This window comes from Coregonus lavaretus (assembly GCF_964263955.1).
Source record: "Coregonus lavaretus genome assembly, chromosome: 24".
NCBI lineage: Eukaryota > Metazoa > Chordata > Actinopteri > Salmoniformes > Salmonidae > Coregonus > Coregonus lavaretus.
The window spans coordinates 29,948,944-29,968,591 of NC_140011.1; the positions used below are offsets into that span (position 1 = coordinate 29,948,944).

The 19,648-nt window shown below is 44.0% G+C and overlaps 1 protein-coding gene across 1 annotated transcript in view; it reads left to right on the forward strand.

Annotated features, from left to right (window-relative positions):
• The window catches only part of LOC311100142 (protein unc-13 homolog B-like), a 125,431-nt gene that overhangs the window by 84,451 nt on the left and 21,332 nt on the right, over positions 1–19,648 (forward strand). The window contains exons 14-27 of the mRNA XM_084140921.1: positions 64–283; positions 758–985; positions 1,147–1,288; positions 1,927–2,096; positions 9,729–9,844; positions 9,963–10,126; positions 10,789–10,939; positions 11,139–11,207; positions 11,315–11,404; positions 11,618–11,755; positions 11,977–12,107; positions 12,209–12,294; positions 19,187–19,313; positions 19,407–19,503. Coding sequence (XP_083997047.1) covers positions 64–283; positions 758–985; positions 1,147–1,288; positions 1,927–2,096; positions 9,729–9,844; positions 9,963–10,126; positions 10,789–10,939; positions 11,139–11,207; positions 11,315–11,404; positions 11,618–11,755; positions 11,977–12,107; positions 12,209–12,294; positions 19,187–19,313; positions 19,407–19,503 — 1,929 coding nt within the window. The remainder of the gene's footprint in view (positions 1–63; positions 284–757; positions 986–1,146; positions 1,289–1,926; positions 2,097–9,728; positions 9,845–9,962; positions 10,127–10,788; positions 10,940–11,138; positions 11,208–11,314; positions 11,405–11,617; positions 11,756–11,976; positions 12,108–12,208; positions 12,295–19,186; positions 19,314–19,406; positions 19,504–19,648) is intronic.

Sequence of the window (19,648 nt, forward strand, 5' to 3'; positions counted from 1 at the left end):
TATCATAGGAACAAGTCAAATCTCAGTATCCTCACTCGCTGCTCTCTCCTCCCTCCTCTGTAGAAGAACCACGTTTATAAGAAGACCCTACAGGCTCTGATCTACCCCATCTCCTGCACCACGCCCCATAACTTTGAGGTGTGGACAGCCACCACGCCCACCTACTGCTACGAGTGCGAGGGGCTGCTGTGGGGCATCGCCCGCCAGGGCATGAGGTGCTCCGAGTGCGGGGTCAAGTGTCACGAAAAGTGCCAGGAGCTGCTGAATGCCGACTGCCTGCAGCGTAAGTACAGCACAGCGGAAGTTGGACTAAGAGACTTTCGCGATGACAAAGCTTTATTGCTGAGCTTAGTTGCCTAATGCAGGCAATCACATGATTGACAGTGTGTGAAATGTCAATTTGTAATGGATTTGTACTTTATAATTTCTCTGATTGACAAGTTTGACACTTTTCCAGACTTTGTCTACAGAGTTTCTGGCTCAAACTTTCTTGTTTAATTACTTTTACCTCATCTCCATCCCAGAATACAGCTGTCAGTGATATATAAAGTACTGTGGAATTATGGTGTACGTCATTGGTTATGATTGATGTTTCAGTGAAGACATAATTATACATCCACCTGATTTTAAATCATTCTGATGACTCGGACCTGAAAATAAATAGCTTAAACAACTGGATAGATATAAACAGATTTGCCTATTTACATCACAACCTTCACATACTGCGCCAAAAAGAGACTGCTTGCTGATTTTCTAGGTGCTGCGGAGAAGAGTTCAAAGCATGGGGCTGAGGATCGTACCCAGAACATCATCATGGCCATGAAGGACCGCATGAAGATCAGGGAGAGGAACAAGCCGGAGATCTTTGACGTGATCCGGGATGTGTTTGTCATCAGCAAGGTGATCCACGCTCAGCAGATGAAGACCATCAAACAGAGTGTATTGGATGGAACCTCCAAGTGGTCAGCCAAGATCACCATCACAGGTACACAGACACAGGGAGTAATGTTATGGCACCAGTGGTCATGTTCCACAAACTGTTCTATTCTACTGTAAATCGTCTCTTTCTCTTCCCATCTGACTTTGTCCATGTCTCTCTATTGATGTCAACCTGCCTCCTGTCCCACATCATCTGCCTGTCTGCAGTGCTGTGTGCCCAGGGACTGCAGGCCAAAGATAAGACGGGTTCCAGTGACCCCTATGTCACGGTCCAGGTGGGCAAGACCAAGAAGAGGACCAAGACCATCTATGGCAACCTCAACCCTGTCTGGGAGGAGAACTTCCACTTGTGAGGCTATTTAACCTGGCCCTGCTAATGTCTGGGATCTTGTGTGTAGTCGGTAGTATTCTCTTGTAAAAATGTGGGTTCCTATGTGTAATAAGGTGGGTTCTATGTGTAGTAAAGTGGGTTCCTATGTGTAGTAAAGTGGATTTCTATGTGTAGTAAAGTGGGTTCTTAAGCGGGTTTGTATGTGTAATAAAGTGGGGTTCCTATGTGTAATAAAGTAGGTTCCTACGTGGGGTTCTATGTGTAGTAAAGTGGGGTTCTATGTGTAGTAAAGTAGGTTTCTATGTGTAGTAAAGTGGGTGTTTATGTGTAAGCAGGCCATGGCATGACTAAGCCTCAGGCTGTCTAGGTTTCCTCACCCAAAGGAGTCTGTAGTCCTATTAACACACTTCCACATTGTCACACGCTGTCTGGAGCCTTCTGACAATGTCAGACACTCATTTATTCAGGGTAGTGGTACACATGTGTAATTAACTCTTTCGTCGTTCCCCTTAATTGACATTAGGCCAAACCAAGTTCAGTTTAATTATCGAAGAATGAACTGCAATGTGTACATCAAAGCAATGTAATTACCATGCATATCATTTCTTGGTATCAAGTCTTCACATTTACACTACCTTACTCATTTTCTCCCCCAGCGAGTGTCATAACTCATCGGACCGTATCAAGGTACGTGTGTGGGACGAGGACGATGACATCAAGTCCCGGGTGAAGCAGCGTCTAAAGAGAGAGTCAGATGACTTCCTGGGTCAGAGCATCATCGAGGTCCGCACGCTCAGCGGAGAGATGGACGTCTGGTACAACCTGGGTACGTCACAAGTCCTCTCTACAGTATAATGTGTGCTGTTTGTGAGAGGAAGGTTGTGTGTTGGAGACCCATTGTTATTATGTTAAGTAAAGGTAAAGATGAGTTGTTGGGGCACTACACAACATCACAGCCCCGAGAAATAGTAGTCAGGACACAATGGACAACTTCTATTCTTCATTTTAATTTATAAACTGGGGTGTTTCGAGCCCTGAATTCTGATTGGCTGACAGCCATGGTATATCAGAGCGTATACCACAGGTATGACAAAACATTTATTTTTGCTGCTCTAATTACGTTGGTAACCAGTTTATAATAGCAATAAGGCACATCGGTTATTATTGCTTAAATAATCCCTCCTTCATGTAATCTCTGGAGCGAATCAATCAATCAATCAAATGAATTTATGAAGCCCTTTTTACATCAGCAGATGTCACAAAGTGCTATACAGAAACCCAGCCTAAAACCCTAAACCGCAAGCAATGCAGATGTAGAAGCACGGGGGCTAGGAAGACCTCCCTAGAAAGGCAGGAACCTAGGGAGGAACCAGGCTCTGAGGGGTGGCCAGTCCTCTTCTGGCTGTTCCAGGTGGACATTATAAGAGTACATGGCCATTAAGGCCAGATTGTTCTTCAAGATGTTAATAGATGACCAGCAGGGTCAAATAATAATCACAGTGGTTGCGAAGCTATTCAAATGTTCCAGTAGCAGGTCAACTGAGGCGGTTGAACAGGGAAGTCTCTGTTCTTTATAGCCAGGGCAGTGCCGGTCTCTCCTCTATATAACCTGACATAGCATCCCTCTCCCTTTCACAGCCTCTCCTCAGTCCTCACATGCCGAGAGGCTATATTTTTTGTGTGTGTGGGTCTTTGTCGGGATTCAGACGGAAGTGCTTTTATTCAGCCGTCACGTTGAAAGAATATTCCCTTCTACTCATCTGATGGGGCTGGTGTGAGAGTCAAACATTTGAGATTATCAGAAGGAGATTGGTTCTTCAGATGTGTACTGCTATAATCCCGATCACTCATAAATCCACTCTTCTAAGTTACGCCGGCCAAAGGCATATTCTGTTAGCTTCCTCCTTGCATCCGCCAAACCCCCACCCCTTAAATGTTTTTTTAAATCATACTCTATCATTAGTTTGCTCTATAGGAGGGCTGAAATCAACCTTTTAAACGAACAGATTGTTAGTTGCTGCACAGTGCTTTGTCTTAATGGACTATCTGTCAGAGGGCTAGTTAATGATGGGTAGAAAGTCTAAGAAGAAGACTCTTATTGAAGACATCTTACAGTAACTAAGTGGGTTAGCTAGCATCATAGCGCATCTGCCTCTCTCATGTCACCAGCTCTGTTCTAAATCCCAGCCCTCTTCTGTAGTCCAGTCTTCTACCTCATTACCCACGTCTCCCTTGGCCAGCAGCACCATTTTTCTTGTCCAATTACTTGACTTTTTAAAAGGACTCCACCATGATACTACTGAAACAAGCCTTCAAAGGAACAACACTTCTTGAATGTTAAAGGGGTTATGGGGTGGTTGTGAAGTGTGTTAGCTCTATGAAAAGGGGAAATGTATGTACAGTGGGGAAAAAAAGTATTTAGTCAGCCACCAATTGTGCAAGTTCTCCCACTTAAAAAGATGAGAGAGGCCTGTAATTTTCATCATAGGTACACGTCAACTATGACAGACAAATTGAGAATTTCTTTTCCAGAAAATCCCATTGTAGGATTTTTAATGAATTTATTTGCAAATTATGGTGGAAAATAAGTATTTGGTCACCAACAAACAAGCAAGATTTCTGGCTCTCACAGACCTGTAACTTCTTCTTTAAGAGGCTCCTCTGTCCTCCACTCGTTACCTGTATTAATGGCACCTGTTTGAACTTGTTATCAGTATAAAAGACACCTGTCCACAACCTCAAACAGTCACACTCCAAACTCCACTATGGCCAAGACCAAAGAGCTGTCAAAGGACACCAGAAACACAATTGTAGACCTGCACCAGGCTGGGAAGACTGAATATGCAATAGGTAAGCAGCTTGGTTTGAAGAAATCAACTGTGGGAGCAATTATTAGGAAATGGAAGACATACAAGACCACTGATAATCTCCTTCGATCTGGGGCTCCACGCAAGATCTCACCCCGTGGGGTCAAAATGATCACAAGAACGATGAGGTGCCGTTCCCCTCACAGCTCCATAGGCAAGCACCATGGTCTTGTAACAGATGCGAGCTTCAACTGGAAGCCAGTGGAGTGTGCGGAGGAGCGGGGTGATGTGAGAGAACTTGGGAAGGTTGAACACCAGACGGGCTGCGGCATTCTGGATGAGTTGTAAGGGTTTAATGGCACAGGCAGGGAGCCCAGCCAACAGCGAGTTGCAGTAATCCAGACGGGAGATGACAAGTGCCTGGATTAGGACCTGTGCCGCTTCCTGTGTAAGGCAGGGTCGTACTCTCCGAATGTTGTAGAGCATGAACCTACAGGATCGGGTCACCGCCTTGATGTTAGCGGAGAACGACAGGGTGTTGTCCAGGGTCACGCCAAGGCTCTTCGCACTCTGGGAGGAGGACACAACGGAGTTGTCAACCGTGATGGCGAGATCATGGAACGGGCAGTCCTTCCCCGGGAGGAAGAGCAGCTCCGTCTTGCCAAGGTTCAGCTTGAGGTGGTGATCCGTCAGCCATACTGATATGTCTGCCAGACATGCAGAGATGCGATTCGCCACCTGGTTATCAGAAGCGGGAAAGGAGAAGATTTGTTGTGTATCGTCAGCGTAGCAATGATAGGAGAGGCCATGTGAGGATATGACAGAGCCAAGTGACTTGGTGTATAGCGAGAATAGGAGAGGGCCTAGAACTGAGCCCTGGGGGACACCAGTGGTGAGAGCACGTGGTGCGGAGACAGCTTCTCGCCACGCCACTTGGTAGGAGCGACCGGTCAGGTAGGACGCAATCCAAGAGTGAGCCGCGCCGGAGATGCCCAGCTCGGAGAGGGTGGAGAGGAGGATCTGATGGTTCACAGAATCAAAGGCAGCAGACAGGTCTAGAAGGACAAGAGCAGAGGAGAGAGAGTTAGCTTTAGCAGTGCGGAGAGCCTCCGTGACACAGAGAAGAGCAGTCTCAGTTGAATGACCAGTCTTGAAACCTGACTGGTTTGGATCAAGAAGGTCATTCTGAGAGCGATAGCAAGAGAGTTGGCTAGAGACGGCACGCTCAATAGTTTTGGAAAGAAAATAAAGAAGGGATACTGGTCTGTAGTTGTTGACATCAGAGGGATCGAGTGTTGTTTTTTTTGAGAAGGGGTGCAACTCTCGCTCTCTTGAAGACGGAAGGGACATAGCCAGCGGTCAAGGATGAGTTGATCAGCGAGGTGAGGTAGGGGAGAAGGTCACCGGAGATGGTCTGGAGAAAAGAGGAGGGGATAGGGTCAAGCGGGCAGGTTGTTGGGCGGCCTGCAGTCACAAGTCGCAAGATTTTATCTGGAGAGAGAGGGGAGAAAGAAGTCAAAGCATAGGGTAGGGCAGTGTGAGCAGGACCAGCAGTGTCATTTGACTTATCAAACGAGGATCGGATGTCGTCAACCTTCTTTTCAAAGTGGTTGACGAAGTCATCCACAGAGGGGGAGGGGGGGGGGGGGGATTCAGCAGGGAGGAGAATGTGGCAAAGAGCTTCCTAGGGTTAGAGGCAGATGCTTGGAATTTAGAGTGGTAGAAAGTGGCCTTAGCAGCAGAAACAGATGAAGAAAATGTAGAGAGGAGGGAGTGAAAAGATGCCAGGTCCGCAGGGAGTCTAGTTTTCTTCCATTTCCGCTCAGCTGCCCGGAGCTCTGTTCTGTGAGCTCGCAATGAGTCATCAAGCTACGGAGCTGGAGGGGAGGACCGAGCCGGCCGGGAGGATAGGGGACATAGAGAGTCAAAGGATGCAGAAAGGGAGGAGAGGAGGGTTGAGGAGGCAGAATCAGGAGATTGGAGGGAGAAGGATTGAGCAGAGGGAAGAGATGATAGGATGGAAGAGGAGAGAGTAGCGGGAGAGAGAGAGCGAAGGTTGCGGCGGCGCATTACCATCTGTGTAGGGGCAGAGTGAGTAGTGTTGGAGGAGAGCGAGAGAGAAAAGGATACAAAGTAGTGGTCGGAGACATGGAGGGGAGTTGCAGTGAGATTAGTAGAAGAACAGCATCTAGTAAAGATGAGGTCAAGCGTATTGCCTGCCTTGTGAGAAGGGGGGGACGGTGAGAGGGTGAGGTCAAAAGAGGAGAGGAGTGGAAAGAAGGAGGCAGAGAGAAATTAGTCAAATGTAGACGTAGGGAGGTTGAAATCCCCTGTGAGGGGTGAGCCATCCTCAGGAAAGGAACTTATCAAGGCGTCAAGCTCATTGATGAACTCTCCAAGGGAACCTGGAGGGCGATAGATGACAAGGATATTAAGCTTAAATGGGCTAGTGACTGTGACAGCATGGAATTCAAATGAGGAGATAGACAGATGGGGGGACACATGGGGGGACCTAGTGAATGACCTGCAGAGAGCTGGGACCAAAGTAACAAAGCCTACCATCAGTAACACACTACGCCGCTAGGGACTCAAATCCTGCAGTGCCAGACGTGTCCCCCTGCTTAAGCCAGTACATGTCCAGGCCCGTCTGAAGTTTGCTAGAGTGCATTTGGATGATCCAGAAGAGGATTGGGAGAATGTCATATGGTCAGATGAAACCAAAATATAACTTTTTGGTAAAAACTCAACTCGTCGTGTTTGGATGACAAAGAATGCTGAGTTGCATCCAAAGAACACCATACCTACTGTGAAGCATGGGGGTGGAAACATCATGCTTTGGGGCTGTTTTTCTGCAAAGGGACCAGGACGACTGATCCGTGTAAAGGACAGAATGAATGGGGCCATGTATCGTGAGATTTTGAGTGAAAACCTCCTTCCATCAGCAAGGGCATTGAAGATGAAACGTGGCTGGGTCTTTCAGCATGACAATGATCCCAACCACACCGCCCGGGCAACGAAGGAGTGGCTTCGTAAGAAGCATTTCAAGGTCCTGGAGTGGCCTAGCCAGTCTCCAGATCTCAACCCCATAGAAAATCTTTGGAGGGAGTTGAAAGTCCGTGTTGCCCAGCGACAGCCCCAAAACATCACTGCTCTAGAGGAGATCTGCATGGAGGTATGGGCCAAAATACCAGCAACAGTGTGTGAAAACCTTGTGAAGACTTACAGAAAACGTTTGACCTGTGTCATTGCCAACAAAGGGTATATAACAAAGTATTGAGAAACTTTTGTTATTGACCAAATACTTATTTTCCACCATAATTTGCAAATAAATTCATTAAAAATCCTACAATGTGATTTTCTGGATTATTTTTCTCATTTTGTCTGTCATAGTTGACGTGAACCTATGATGAAAATTACAGGCCTCTCTCATATTTTTAAGTGGGAGAACTTGCACAATTGGTGGCTGACTAAATATTTTTTTCCCCCACTGTACACTTTCTCTAGATTATGTGAAATATACATTTTAGCTAAGGTTACTCATTGAATGTGTTCGATACCACACAGTAAAAGAGGAGATTTGAAATCAGTAGTAAACCCACTCCACTCCCCCACTGTCCCCCTCTCTCTCTCAACTCCCCTCCATCCTCTCAGGGGAGAGATCCTCCTTGATTATTATGTAGCGCACTCCAGGAAGTCGACCGCTCCAACGACACGTACAAATTAGCCTAATAATGTCAGGGGAAATAGCCGGGTTGTGCTGCCGAACACGGCACTTCCAGAATAAGACCAGCTGAAGTGTCATCAGCCGGGAAGAACAAGAACGAATCTATACAACCCTGAGCCCTTGTCCTCAGTACAAACTGGAGAAGTAGTCCTATTACTATAGCACATACAGAATAGCCCTGTAACGGATCCTCTATGAACCTGTTTTATTTATTTATATATATATATATATATATATATATATATATATATATGTGTATGTATATGTATGTGTGTGTATATGAATGTATGTATGTCTATATATGTATATACAGTACCAGTCAAAAGTTTGGACACACCTACTCATTCAAGGGTTTTTCTTTATTTTTACTATTTTCTACATTGTAGAATAATAGTGAAGACATCAAAACTATGAAATAACAGATATGGAATCATGTAGTAAACAAAAAAGTGTAAAACAAATCAAAATATATTTTATATTTGAGATTATTCAAATAGCCACCCTTTGCCTTGATGACAGCTTTGCTCACTCTTGGCATTCTCTCAACCAGCTTCACCTGGAATGCTTTTCCAACAGTCTTGAAGGAGTTCCCACATATGCTGAGCACTTGTTGGCTGCTTTTCCTTCTCTCTGCCATCCGACTCATCCCAAACCATCTCAATTGGGTTGAGGTCGGGGGATTGTGGAGGCCAGGTCATCTGATGCAGCACTCCATCACTCTCCTTCTTGGTAAAATAGCCCTTACACAGCCTGGAGGTGTGTTGGGTCATTGTCCTTTTGAAAAACAAATGATAGTCCCACTAAGCCCAAACCAGATGGGATGGCGTATCGCTGCAGAATGCTGTGGTAGCCATGCTGGTTAAGTGTGCCTTGAATTCTAAATAAATCACAGACAGTGTCACCAGCAAAGCACCCCCGTAGCATAACACCTCCTCCTCCATGCTTTACGGTGGGAAATACACATGCAGAGATCATCCGTTCACCCACACCGCGTCTCACAAAGACACGGCGGTTGGAACCAAAAATCTCAAATTTGTTTCTTAGCCCAAGCAGGTCTCTTCTTATTATTGGTGTCCTTTAGTAGTGGTTTCTTTGCAGCAATTCGACCATGAAGGCCTGATTCACACAGTCCCCTCTGAACAGTTGATGTTGAGTCTGTTACTTGAACTCTGTGAAGCATTTATTTGGGCTGCAATTTCTGAGGCTGGTAACTCTAATTAACTTATCCTCTGCAGCAGAGGTAACACTGGGTCTTCATAGCGCTTGATGGTTTTTGCGACTGCACTTAAAAAAACTTTCAAAGCTCTTGACATTTTCCGGATTGACTGACCTTCATGTCTTAAAGTAATGATGGACTGTCATTTCTCTTTGCTTATTTGAGCTGTTCTTGCCATAATATGGACTTGGTCTTTTACCAAATAGGGCTATCTTCTGTATAACCCCCTACCTTGTCACAACACAACTGATTGGATGAAACACATTAAGAAGGAAAGAAATTCCACAAATTAACTTTTAAGAAGGCACAACTGTTAATTGAAATGCATTCCAGGTGACTACCTCATGAAGCTGGTTGAGAGAATGCCAAGAGTGTGCAAAGCTGTCATCAAGGCAAAGGGTGGCTATTTGAAGAATCTCAAATATAAAATATATTTAGATTTGTTTAATATTTTTTTGGTTACTACATGATTCCATATGTGTTATTTCATAGTTTTGATGTCTTCACTATTATTCTACAATGTAGAAAATGGTAAAATTAAAGAAAAACCCTTGAATGAGTAGGTGTGTCCAAACTTTTGACTGGTACTGTATATATATATATGTGTATATGTCTATAATTGGTGTTAGAAAGGGCAGACCTGGTTAGTGTGCCAGATCTAGATTGAAGTAATTGATTCACTGACGTGTGTGTGTGTGTCTATTGTTACAGAGAAGAGGACAGACAAGTCAGCCGTGTCTGGGGCCATCCGTCTCCAGATCAGTGTGGAGATCAAGGGAGAGGAGAAAGTAGCTCCCTATCACGTACAGTACACCTGTCTACACGAGGTATGACACTCAGTACATCTCTACTGCAGACACTAAATCTAGTCCTAAACCAGCCCTAAAAGCACAGCTTCTTGTGGGTCTCTATATCTCACTGACATTGTGGCTGTCTGCTTTCTAGAACCTGTTCCACCACTCAACGGACATTCTGGGCCAAGGGGTAGTGAGGATCCCCGACGCTAAAGGAGACGATGCCTGGAAGGTGTACTTTGACGAGGTGTCCCAGGAGATAGTGGATGAGTTCGCAATGCGCTACGGGATCGAGTCCATCTACCAGGCCATGACGTGAGTCAGAGGGAGCAGACCACTCTCTCGCGCATTCTCTCTCTCTCTTGCACTCTCTCTCCATCTTGCTTTCTGTCCGTCTCCCCTTCTCCTCCCCCCTCTCTCTAATATGAAATAACCGTTTGGTGCTGTTGTCATTCCCTGGCGGCCTCCAAATGAAGGAAAGTCAATTATAAATGGTCTTAGAATGGATCTGTTTCCATGACGTGCCATTCTTCATACAGATGCCTGTTAACCGGGTCCATCACTCACATAAAGCACACTCAGGTGGCCATCCCTCAGCCAGAATGGGGCAGGGGCTTGATGGGAGAAATGAAACAGCCGTCCCACATAGGGAGGGATCATTCGGTGTAATCCTGATCCCAGAGAGGGTGCTAGGTAGCTAAACATAGACCTACTCTTGTGCTCTGTTAGAACCTGCATAACATCCCATAATATTCACTACTGTAGATTATTTTGTCCCACGATGAAAGAAAATGTCTATCTTGTGAAATTGGTTCAAATTGATTGCATTATTTACATTACATCAAAGTCATTATGATTTGTGTGCAAGAGACATAATAAATACATGAATGAATAGAATCCATCAACAGCATCATGTCTCATTTAGCTGCTGTCTCTGAGCCCTCCCTGACTGTAGTGCCCTCTGCTGGTGTGTTTAGAAACTTCGCCTGCCTCTCCTCTAAGTACATGTGTCCTGGTGTTCCCGCGGTTATGAGCACCCTGCTTGCCAACATCAATGCCTTCTACGCCCACACTACCGCTTCCACCAACGTCTCCGCCTCTGACCGCTTTTCCGCCTCCAACTTTGGAGTGAGTATGGCCTGACTGACACCCCTCTCCCCAATTACACCATCTTGGCTTCTACCCTGTCCTATAACACAGGATGCCTTTTTCTGAATGTATGTTTTGTTTCCCAATCTCTCTATCATGTACAAATGTCTCTATCCTCTATATGTCCAGATTACAAGCTCTGTTTTTACTTCTATTGTTCTTATTTTCTCTCCAACAGAAAGAGCGCTTTGTCAAGCTCTTGGATCAACTCCACAACTCCTTACGCATTGACCTCTCCACATACAGGGTGAGTTACACATATTTCACCTGAACCTCAAAATGAACTTGTTGGTTGAACTACACCTTCCCCTTTTATCTCTGTGTTCCTAATGGTCCCCCGTTCTTCTCATCCAGAACAATTTTCCTGCCAGCAGTAAGGACCGTCTCCAGGACCTCAAGTCCACTGTAGACCTCCTGACTAGCATCACCTTCTTCAGGATGAAGGTAGGCTTACGCCAAGGCCTCAGAGGGAAATGAAACACAGACTCAGGGTTCTGTTCTCTCTGTGCAAAAACCCCCTCAAATGCACTCCTATCTCTGGTAGAACAGAGAGATCTGTTATCTTCCTTAACACACTGAATACAGATATCTGTACTGTGACAGTAACTCCCCACCTCTCCCTCTCTGAAACGCTCACCATCTCCCTCTGGTGTCCAGGTCCAGGAACTGCAGAGTCCCCCCAGAGCCAGTCAGGTGGTGAGGGACTGTGTCAAGGCCTGTCTCAACTCCACCTACGACTACATCTTCAACAACTGCCAGGAGCTGTACAGCCGCCAGTACCAGCCGCTGGACACAGTGAGTCACTCAGACCCACTCAGGTTCTACTCACTTTCTAGTGCAGTGCTATTTACACTAATGGACTTAATGCAGGTTATTCATATGACAAGGGATATTGCTTTAATCCAGCAGTGTTGCGTTACATGCAGTGTTTCGTCTGACTGGGATTGTGGTTATAGTTGTGTTCTTGTCCAGAGCAAGCTGTGTTAGTCTGACTGTGTGGTTGTGTTCTTGTCCAGCACAAAGAGGATCTTTCCCTGGAGGAGCAGGGCCCCAGCATCAAGAACCTGGACTTCTGGCCCAAACTGATCACCCTTATCGTCTCCATCATAGAGGAGGACAGGAACTCCTACACACCCGTCCTCAGCCAGTTAGTACTAAATTAGTATTACTTAACTAATGTACTAATGATTTCTGTTTTGATGTTCTATTTCCAGTATCTAATGCTGCTCTGTGCCATTTCTCCTCCAGGTTCCCTCAGGAGCTGAACGTGGGGAAGGTGTGTGCTGAGGTCATGTGGACGCTGTTCTCCCAGGACATGAAGTATGCCATGGAGGGTGAGTCTCCACGGATGCCCCTCTCAGGAACCATGCAGACATGTCCTCTATCTGGGTCATTTTTGGGTCAAGCTCCTAACCCACTACTACTATATCCCTAGACTTACCTGGCCCTACCTAGGCCCTTTCTCTGGGTGTTTGTGTGCATTGTAGCTACAGTTGAATTCGGAAGTTTACATACACTTAGGTTGGAGTCATTAAAACTATAGTTTTGGCAATCTACTTTGTGCATGACACAAGTAATCTTTCCAACAATTCTTTACAGACAGGTTATTTCACTTATAATTCACTGTTTCACAATTCCAGTGGGTCAGAAGTTTACAATACACTAAGTTGACTGTGCCTTTAAACAGCTTGGAAAATTCCAGAAAATGATGCCATGGCTTTAGAAGCTTCTGATAGGCTAATTGACATAATTTGAGGTGTACCTGTGGATGTATTTCAAGGCCTACCAAGGTATTTCAAACTCAGTGCCTCTTTGCTTGACATCATGGGAAAATCAAAAGAAATCAGCCAAGACCTCAGAAAAAAAATTGTAGACCTCCACAAGTCTGGTTCATCCTTGGGAGCAATTTCCAAACACCTGAAGGTACCATGTTCATCTGTACAAACAATAGTACGCAAGTATAAACACCATGGGACCACGCAGCCATCATACCGCTCAGGAAGGAGACGCGTTCTGTCTCCTAGAGATGAACGTACTTTGGTGCGAAAAGTGCAAATCAATCCCAGAACAACAGCAAAGGACCTTGTGAAGATGCTGGAGGAAACAGGTACAAAGGTATCTATATCCACAGTAAAACAAGTCCTATATCGACATAACCTGAAAGGCCGCTCAGCAAGGAAGAAGCCACTGCTCCAAAACCGCCATAAAAAAGCCAGACTACGGTTTGCAACTGCACATGGGGACAAAGACCGTACTTTTTGGAGAAATGTCCTCTGGTCTGATGAAACAAAAATATAACTGTTTGGCCATAATGACCATTGTTATGTTTGGAGGAAAAAGAGGGACACTTGCAAGCCGAAGAACACCATCCCAACCGTGAAGCACGGGGGTAGCAGCATCATGCTGTGGGGGTGCTTTGCTGCAGGAGGGACTGGTGCACTTCACAAAATAGATGGCATCATGAGGAAGGAAAATTATGTGGATATATTGAAGCAACATCTCAAGACATCAGTCAGGAAATTAAAGCTTGGTCGCAAATGGGTCTTCCAAATGGACAATGACCCCAAGCATACTTCCAAAGTTGTGGCAAAATGTCTTAAGGACAACAAAGTCAAGGTATTGGAGTGGCCATCACAAAGCCCTGACCTCAATCCTATAGAACATTTGTGGGCAGAACTGAAAAAGTGTGTGCGAGCAAGGAGGCCTACAAACCTGACTCAGTTACACCAGCTCTGTCAGGAGGAATGGGCCAAAATTCACCCAACTTATTGTGGGAAGCTTGTGGAAGGCTTCCCGAAACGTTTGACCCAAGTTGAACAATTTAAAGGCAATGCTACCAAATACTAATTGAGTGTATGTATACTTCTGACCCACTGGGAATGTGATGAAATAAATAAAAGCTGAAATAGATAATTCTCTCTACTATTATTCTGACATTTCACATTCTTAAAATAAAGTGGTGATCCTAACTGACCTAAGACAGGGATTTTTTTACTAGGATTAAATGTCAGGAATTGTGAAAAACTGAGTTTAAATGTATTTGGCTAAGGTGTATGTAAACTTCCGACTTCAACTGTATATGGAGAAAGGATGAGCCCAAGAGGATACCTATGGATTGTGCTGTAGACGCTAAGCAACAGTAAAAGGAAAATAAATCTTCCCAGTCTCTGCCGGCTCCACCCGCTGTCTGTGGCTCAGTCTTTGGCTCAGCCTTGTCTGTCTCTTCTGCCCTGTCTGTCTTTCCGTAATGGATAACGTTGATCATTACCAGTGGCTTCAGGGTAAGACTGACTAGTGAAACGGTACCATACTGTACTATGGGGATAGAATAGACCCTGTTATTATGCTATGCTACAGTATGTGACAGTTTTCGCTTAGCCGTTAGTAATCATGGATTTTAGTGTTGAATATAATTGAACTTCTACCACAGCACTACTGTGTGAATCTGACAAAAAATTGTCAGTTGACAGAATGTAGTATTTCATTCATGGTCTGGCAAGCCATTTGCATTCATCAGTTGTGTATGGCTCATCACCATTCTATCCTCCATCTTTTCACTTCTATCTTGCTACATTTCTTTCTATTTGTGTTACCTTGTTCTTCTCTTTCATTTAATTCCTTTGTCCGTGCTCATTTCTCTGTGTTCTAGCCCCATCTGAATTCCACTGTCGTGGGCAGACGTGTTATGGTGGTAAGAGCATCAACCCCACCCCATCACTCCCCCTGTCTTGTTCTCCTCCCAGAACCCCACAATCACCGACAGAGTTAGATCTGTGTTTCCAGGGAAAACTGTCATTTCCAACGGAGATGCCAAGTTAATTCTCTAGGGAAGGCCGTTGTTTCTTTCACTGTGGTAAAGAGAAGGGATCACTGCCGCTACCAAACCTTCCAACCAAGCAAACTGAAGTGGAGAGGAGACTAAATTTAGCGATAGACACGTTTTTATTTAATTCAATTGTCCTCAGTTTTGCTGAATCTCCACTTATTTCACTGTGGTCAGAGTTCCTGACTATGTTTTACATATTCTGTCTCTTCTCTCATTTCATTGCTGAGTATAGAGAATGATGTGTAAGGCTGGGAGAAGAGGGAGCAAGCTACACTGAAGCCGAGGAATGAGGGAGTGAGGGATAGAGGGAGAGAGCGGTATCCCAGGGGAGAATGGAGGAGTTCTGGGGATGTGAGATACAGTAAAGCCCGATGCGGTGCAGAGCGAGAGAGTGATATGTGCTGGGTGTGAAAGCTGCTTATGTCTCCTCTCCCCACAGGTGGACTGTATATCTCTAAGTAGTATCTCCACTTCCCTCTGTCCACATGAAAATGTTCACCATCTCCCAATGATAGATCTTTCTCACGGGAGAGTTGAATAGGTGTGTTTGTGTGTGTGTGCGCGTTTGTGCGTGTGCGTTTGTTTTAAGCACCGTGCCTGGGGGCGCTAGGGGAGTGGGGCCGCCCCACCACACACTCATGCAGGAAGGAAGCCCACTTCAAAGCTGAGAGAGGAGAACCCTCTTGTCACCTGGCTGTGGCTGTACAGTCAACTCAGGGTGGCTGGCTGCTCTTCACTCCTCTACCTCCAAGCTTACTCAGACACTTACTCAGACACTCATGCAGTGCCTTCAGAAACTGTTAACACGTCTTGACTTTTTCCGCATTTTGTTGTGTTACAAGGTGGGATTAAAATTGATTTAATTGTCTGTTTTTGTCAACGATCTACACAAAATACTCAAATGTCAAAGTGGAAGAAAAATTCTAACATTTGTAAAAAATCTATGAAAAATAAAACACTAATATGCAGTATCTTGATTACATAAGTGTTCAACCCTCTGAGTCAATACATGTTAGAATCACCTTTGGCAGCGATTACAGCTGTGTCTTTCTGGGTAAGTCTCTAAGAGCTTTGCTCACCTGGACTGTACAATATTTGCACATGTATTTTTTTTATTCTTCAAGCTCTGTCAAGTTGGTTGTTGATCATTGCTAGACAGCCATTTTCAAGTCTTGCCATCGATTTTCAAGCCGATTTAAGTCAAAACTGTAACTAGGCCACTCAGGAACATTCAATGTCGTCTTGGTAAGCAACTCCAGTGTATATTTGACCTTGTGTTTTAGGTTATTGTCCTGCTCAAAGGTGAATTTGTCTCTTAGTGTCTGTTGTAAAGACGACTGAACCAAGTTTTCCTCTAGGATTTTGCCTGTGCTTAGCTCCATTCCGTTTCCTTTTATCCAAGAAAACTCCTTAGTCCTTGCAGACGACAAGCATACCCATAACATGATGCAGCCACAACCATGCTTGAAAATATGAAGAGTGGTACTCAGTGACGTGTTGTATTGGATTTGCCCCAAACATACAGTGAGGGAAAAAAGTATTTGATCCCCTGCTGATTTTTTACGTTTGCCCACTGACAAAGAAATGATCAGTCTATAATTTTAATGGTAGGTTTATTTGAACAGTGAGAGACAGAATAACAACAAAAAAATCCAGAAAAACGCACATCAAAAATGTTATAAATTGATTTGCATTTTAATGAGGGAAATAAGTATTAGACCCCCTCTCAATCAAAGATTTCTGGCTCCCAGGTGTCTTTTATACATGTAACGAGCTGATATTAGGAGCACACTCTTAAAGGGAGTGCTCCTAATCTCAGCTTGTTACCTGTATAAAATACACCTGTCCACAGAAGCAATCAATCAATCAGATTCCAAACTCTCCACCATGGCCAAGGCCAAAGAGCTCTCCAAGGATGCCAGGGACAAGATTGTAGACCTACACAAGGCTGGAATGGGCTACAAGACCATCGCCAAGCAGCTTGGTGAGAAGGTGACAACAGTTGGTGCGATTATTCGCAAATGGAAGAAACACAAAAGGACTGTCAATCTCCCTCGGCCTGGGGCTCCATGCAAGATCTCACCTCGTAGAGTTGCAAGGATCATGAGAACGGTGAGGAATCAGCCCAGAACTACACGGGAGGATCTTGTCAATGATCTCAAGGCAGCTGGGACCATAGTCACCAAGAAAACAATTAGTAACACACTACGCCGTGAAGGACTGAAATCCTGCAGCGCCCGCAAGGTCCCCCTGCTCAAGAAAGCATATATACAGGCCCTTCTGAAGTTTGCCAATGAACATCTGAATGATTCAGAGGAGAACTGGGTGAAAGTGTTGTGGTCAGATGAGACCAAAATCGAGCTCTTTGGCATCAACTCAACTCGCCGTGTTTGGAGGAGGAGGAATGCTGCCTATGACCCCAAGAACACCATCCCCATCGTCAAACATGGAGGTAGAAACATTATGCTTTGGGGGTGTTTTTCGAGTTGCCAAACATCAGGCTTGAAACCTTAATGACTTGGAGAAGTTCTGCAAAGAGGAGTGGGACAAAATCCCTCCTGAGATGTGTGCAAACCTGGTGGCCAACTACATGAAACCTCTGACATCTGTGATTGCCAACAAGGGTTTTGCCACCAAGTACTAAGTCAGGTTTGCAGAGGGGTCAAATACTTATTTCCCTCATTTAAAATGCAAATCAATTTATAACATTTTGGACATGCGTTTTTCTGGATTTTTTTGTTGTTATTCTGTCTCTCACTGTTCAAATAATCCTACCATTAAAATTATAGACTGATCATGTCTTTGTCAGTGGGCAAATTGACAAAATCAGCAGGGGATCAAATATTTTTTTCCCTCACTGTAATAGTTTGTATTTGTATACATAAAGTTCATTTCTTTGCCAATTGTTTTGCAGTTTTACTTTAGTGCTTTATTCCAAACAGGATGCATGTTTTGCAATATGTTTATTCTGTACAGGCATCCTTCTTTTCACTCTGTCATTTAGGTTAGTGTTGTGGAGTAACTACAATGTTGTTGATCCATCCTCAGTTTTCTCCTATCAGCCATTAAACTCTGTAACTGTTTTAAAGTCACCATTGGCCTCATGGTGAAATCCCTGAGCAGTTTCCTCCGGCAACTGAGTTAGGAAGGATGCCTGTATCTTTATAGTGACTGGGTGTATTGATACACTATCCAAAGTGTAATGAATAACTTCACCATGCTCAAAGGGATATTCAGTGTCTTAAAAAAAAATATGTTTTTACCCGTCTACCAATAGGTGCCCTTCTTTGCGAAGCATTGGGAAACCTCGCTGGTCTTTGTGGTTGAATCTGTGTTTGAAATTCACTGCTCGACTGAGGAACCATACAGATATTTGTATGTATGGGGTAGTCATTCAAAAACACAGAGTGAGTCCATGCAACTTACAGTGGTGTAACGTATTTAAAAATACTTTATAGTACTACTTAAGTCGTTTTTTCTAGGTATCTGTACTTTACTTTACTATTTATATTTTTGACTACTTTTACTTCACTACATTCCTAAAGAAAATAATGTACTTTTCCCTGACACCCAAAAGTATTCTTTACATTTTCAATGCTTAGGAGGACAGGAAAGTGGTCCAATTCACTCACTTATCAAGAGAACGTCCCTGGTCATCCCTACTGCCTCACTAAACACAAATGCTTAATTTGTAAATGATGTCTGCGTGTTGTAGTGTGCCCCTGGCTATCCGTAAATGTATTTTTTTTAAATAAAGTAAATTGTGCCGTCTGATTTTCTTATTATAAGCAATTTTAAATTATTTATACTTTTCTTTTGATACTTAAGTATATTTTTGCAATTTACATTTACTTTTGATACTTAAGTATATTTAAAACCAAATACTTTTATACTTTTATCAAGTAGTATTTTTCTGGGTGCCTTTCACTTTTACTTGAGTCATTTTCTATGAAGGCATCTTTACTTTTACTCAAGTATGACAATTGGTTACGTTTTCCACTACTGGCAACTTATTATGTGACTTGTTAAGCACATTTCTACTCCTGAACTTATTTAGGCTTGCCATAACAAAGGGGTTGAATAGTTATTGACTCAAGTCATTTCAGCTTTTAATTTTTTATTAATTTGTACAAATGTCTAAAAGCACTTTGACATTATTGGGTATTGTGTGTAGGCCAGTGAAACAAAATCTCAATTTTATAAATTTTTAATTCAGGCTGTAACACAACAACATTTGGAAAAAGTCAAGGGGTGTGAATACTTTATGAAGGTGTGAATACTTTATGGGTGCATATTTATGCACACTTGTACACACTCAGACACACACACACACACACACACACAAACAAACACACACACTCAGAGAGACACAACTCACACTGGTGTGTTTGTCTCCACAGAGCATGAGAAACACCGGCTGTGTAAGAGTGTTGACTACATGAACCTGCACTTCAAGGTCAAGAGGCTGTACAATGAGTATGTGAAGGACCTGCCAAACTTCAACAGAGTTGTCCCCGACTACCCATCGTGAGTTAACCATGACTTTGCTAAACTTAACAGAAATGCCTAAAAATAGGTTCACCCTATTTTACCCCTTACTTCATTCTTTCCCATGTGTAGGTGGTTCTTACAGTTTGTGCTGCAGTGGCTGGATGAGAATGAAAGCGTTTCCATGGAGTTCATGCATGGAGCTCTGGAGAGAGACAAGAAAGATGGAGTGAGTAACTGGCAGTAGTTATTTAAGCAATAAGGCACGATGCGGTGTGGTATATGGCCAATATACCAAGGCTAAGGGCTGTTCTTAGGCACGACGCAACGGGTATGACAAAATAAATGTTTTGTCATACCCGTGGTATACGTTC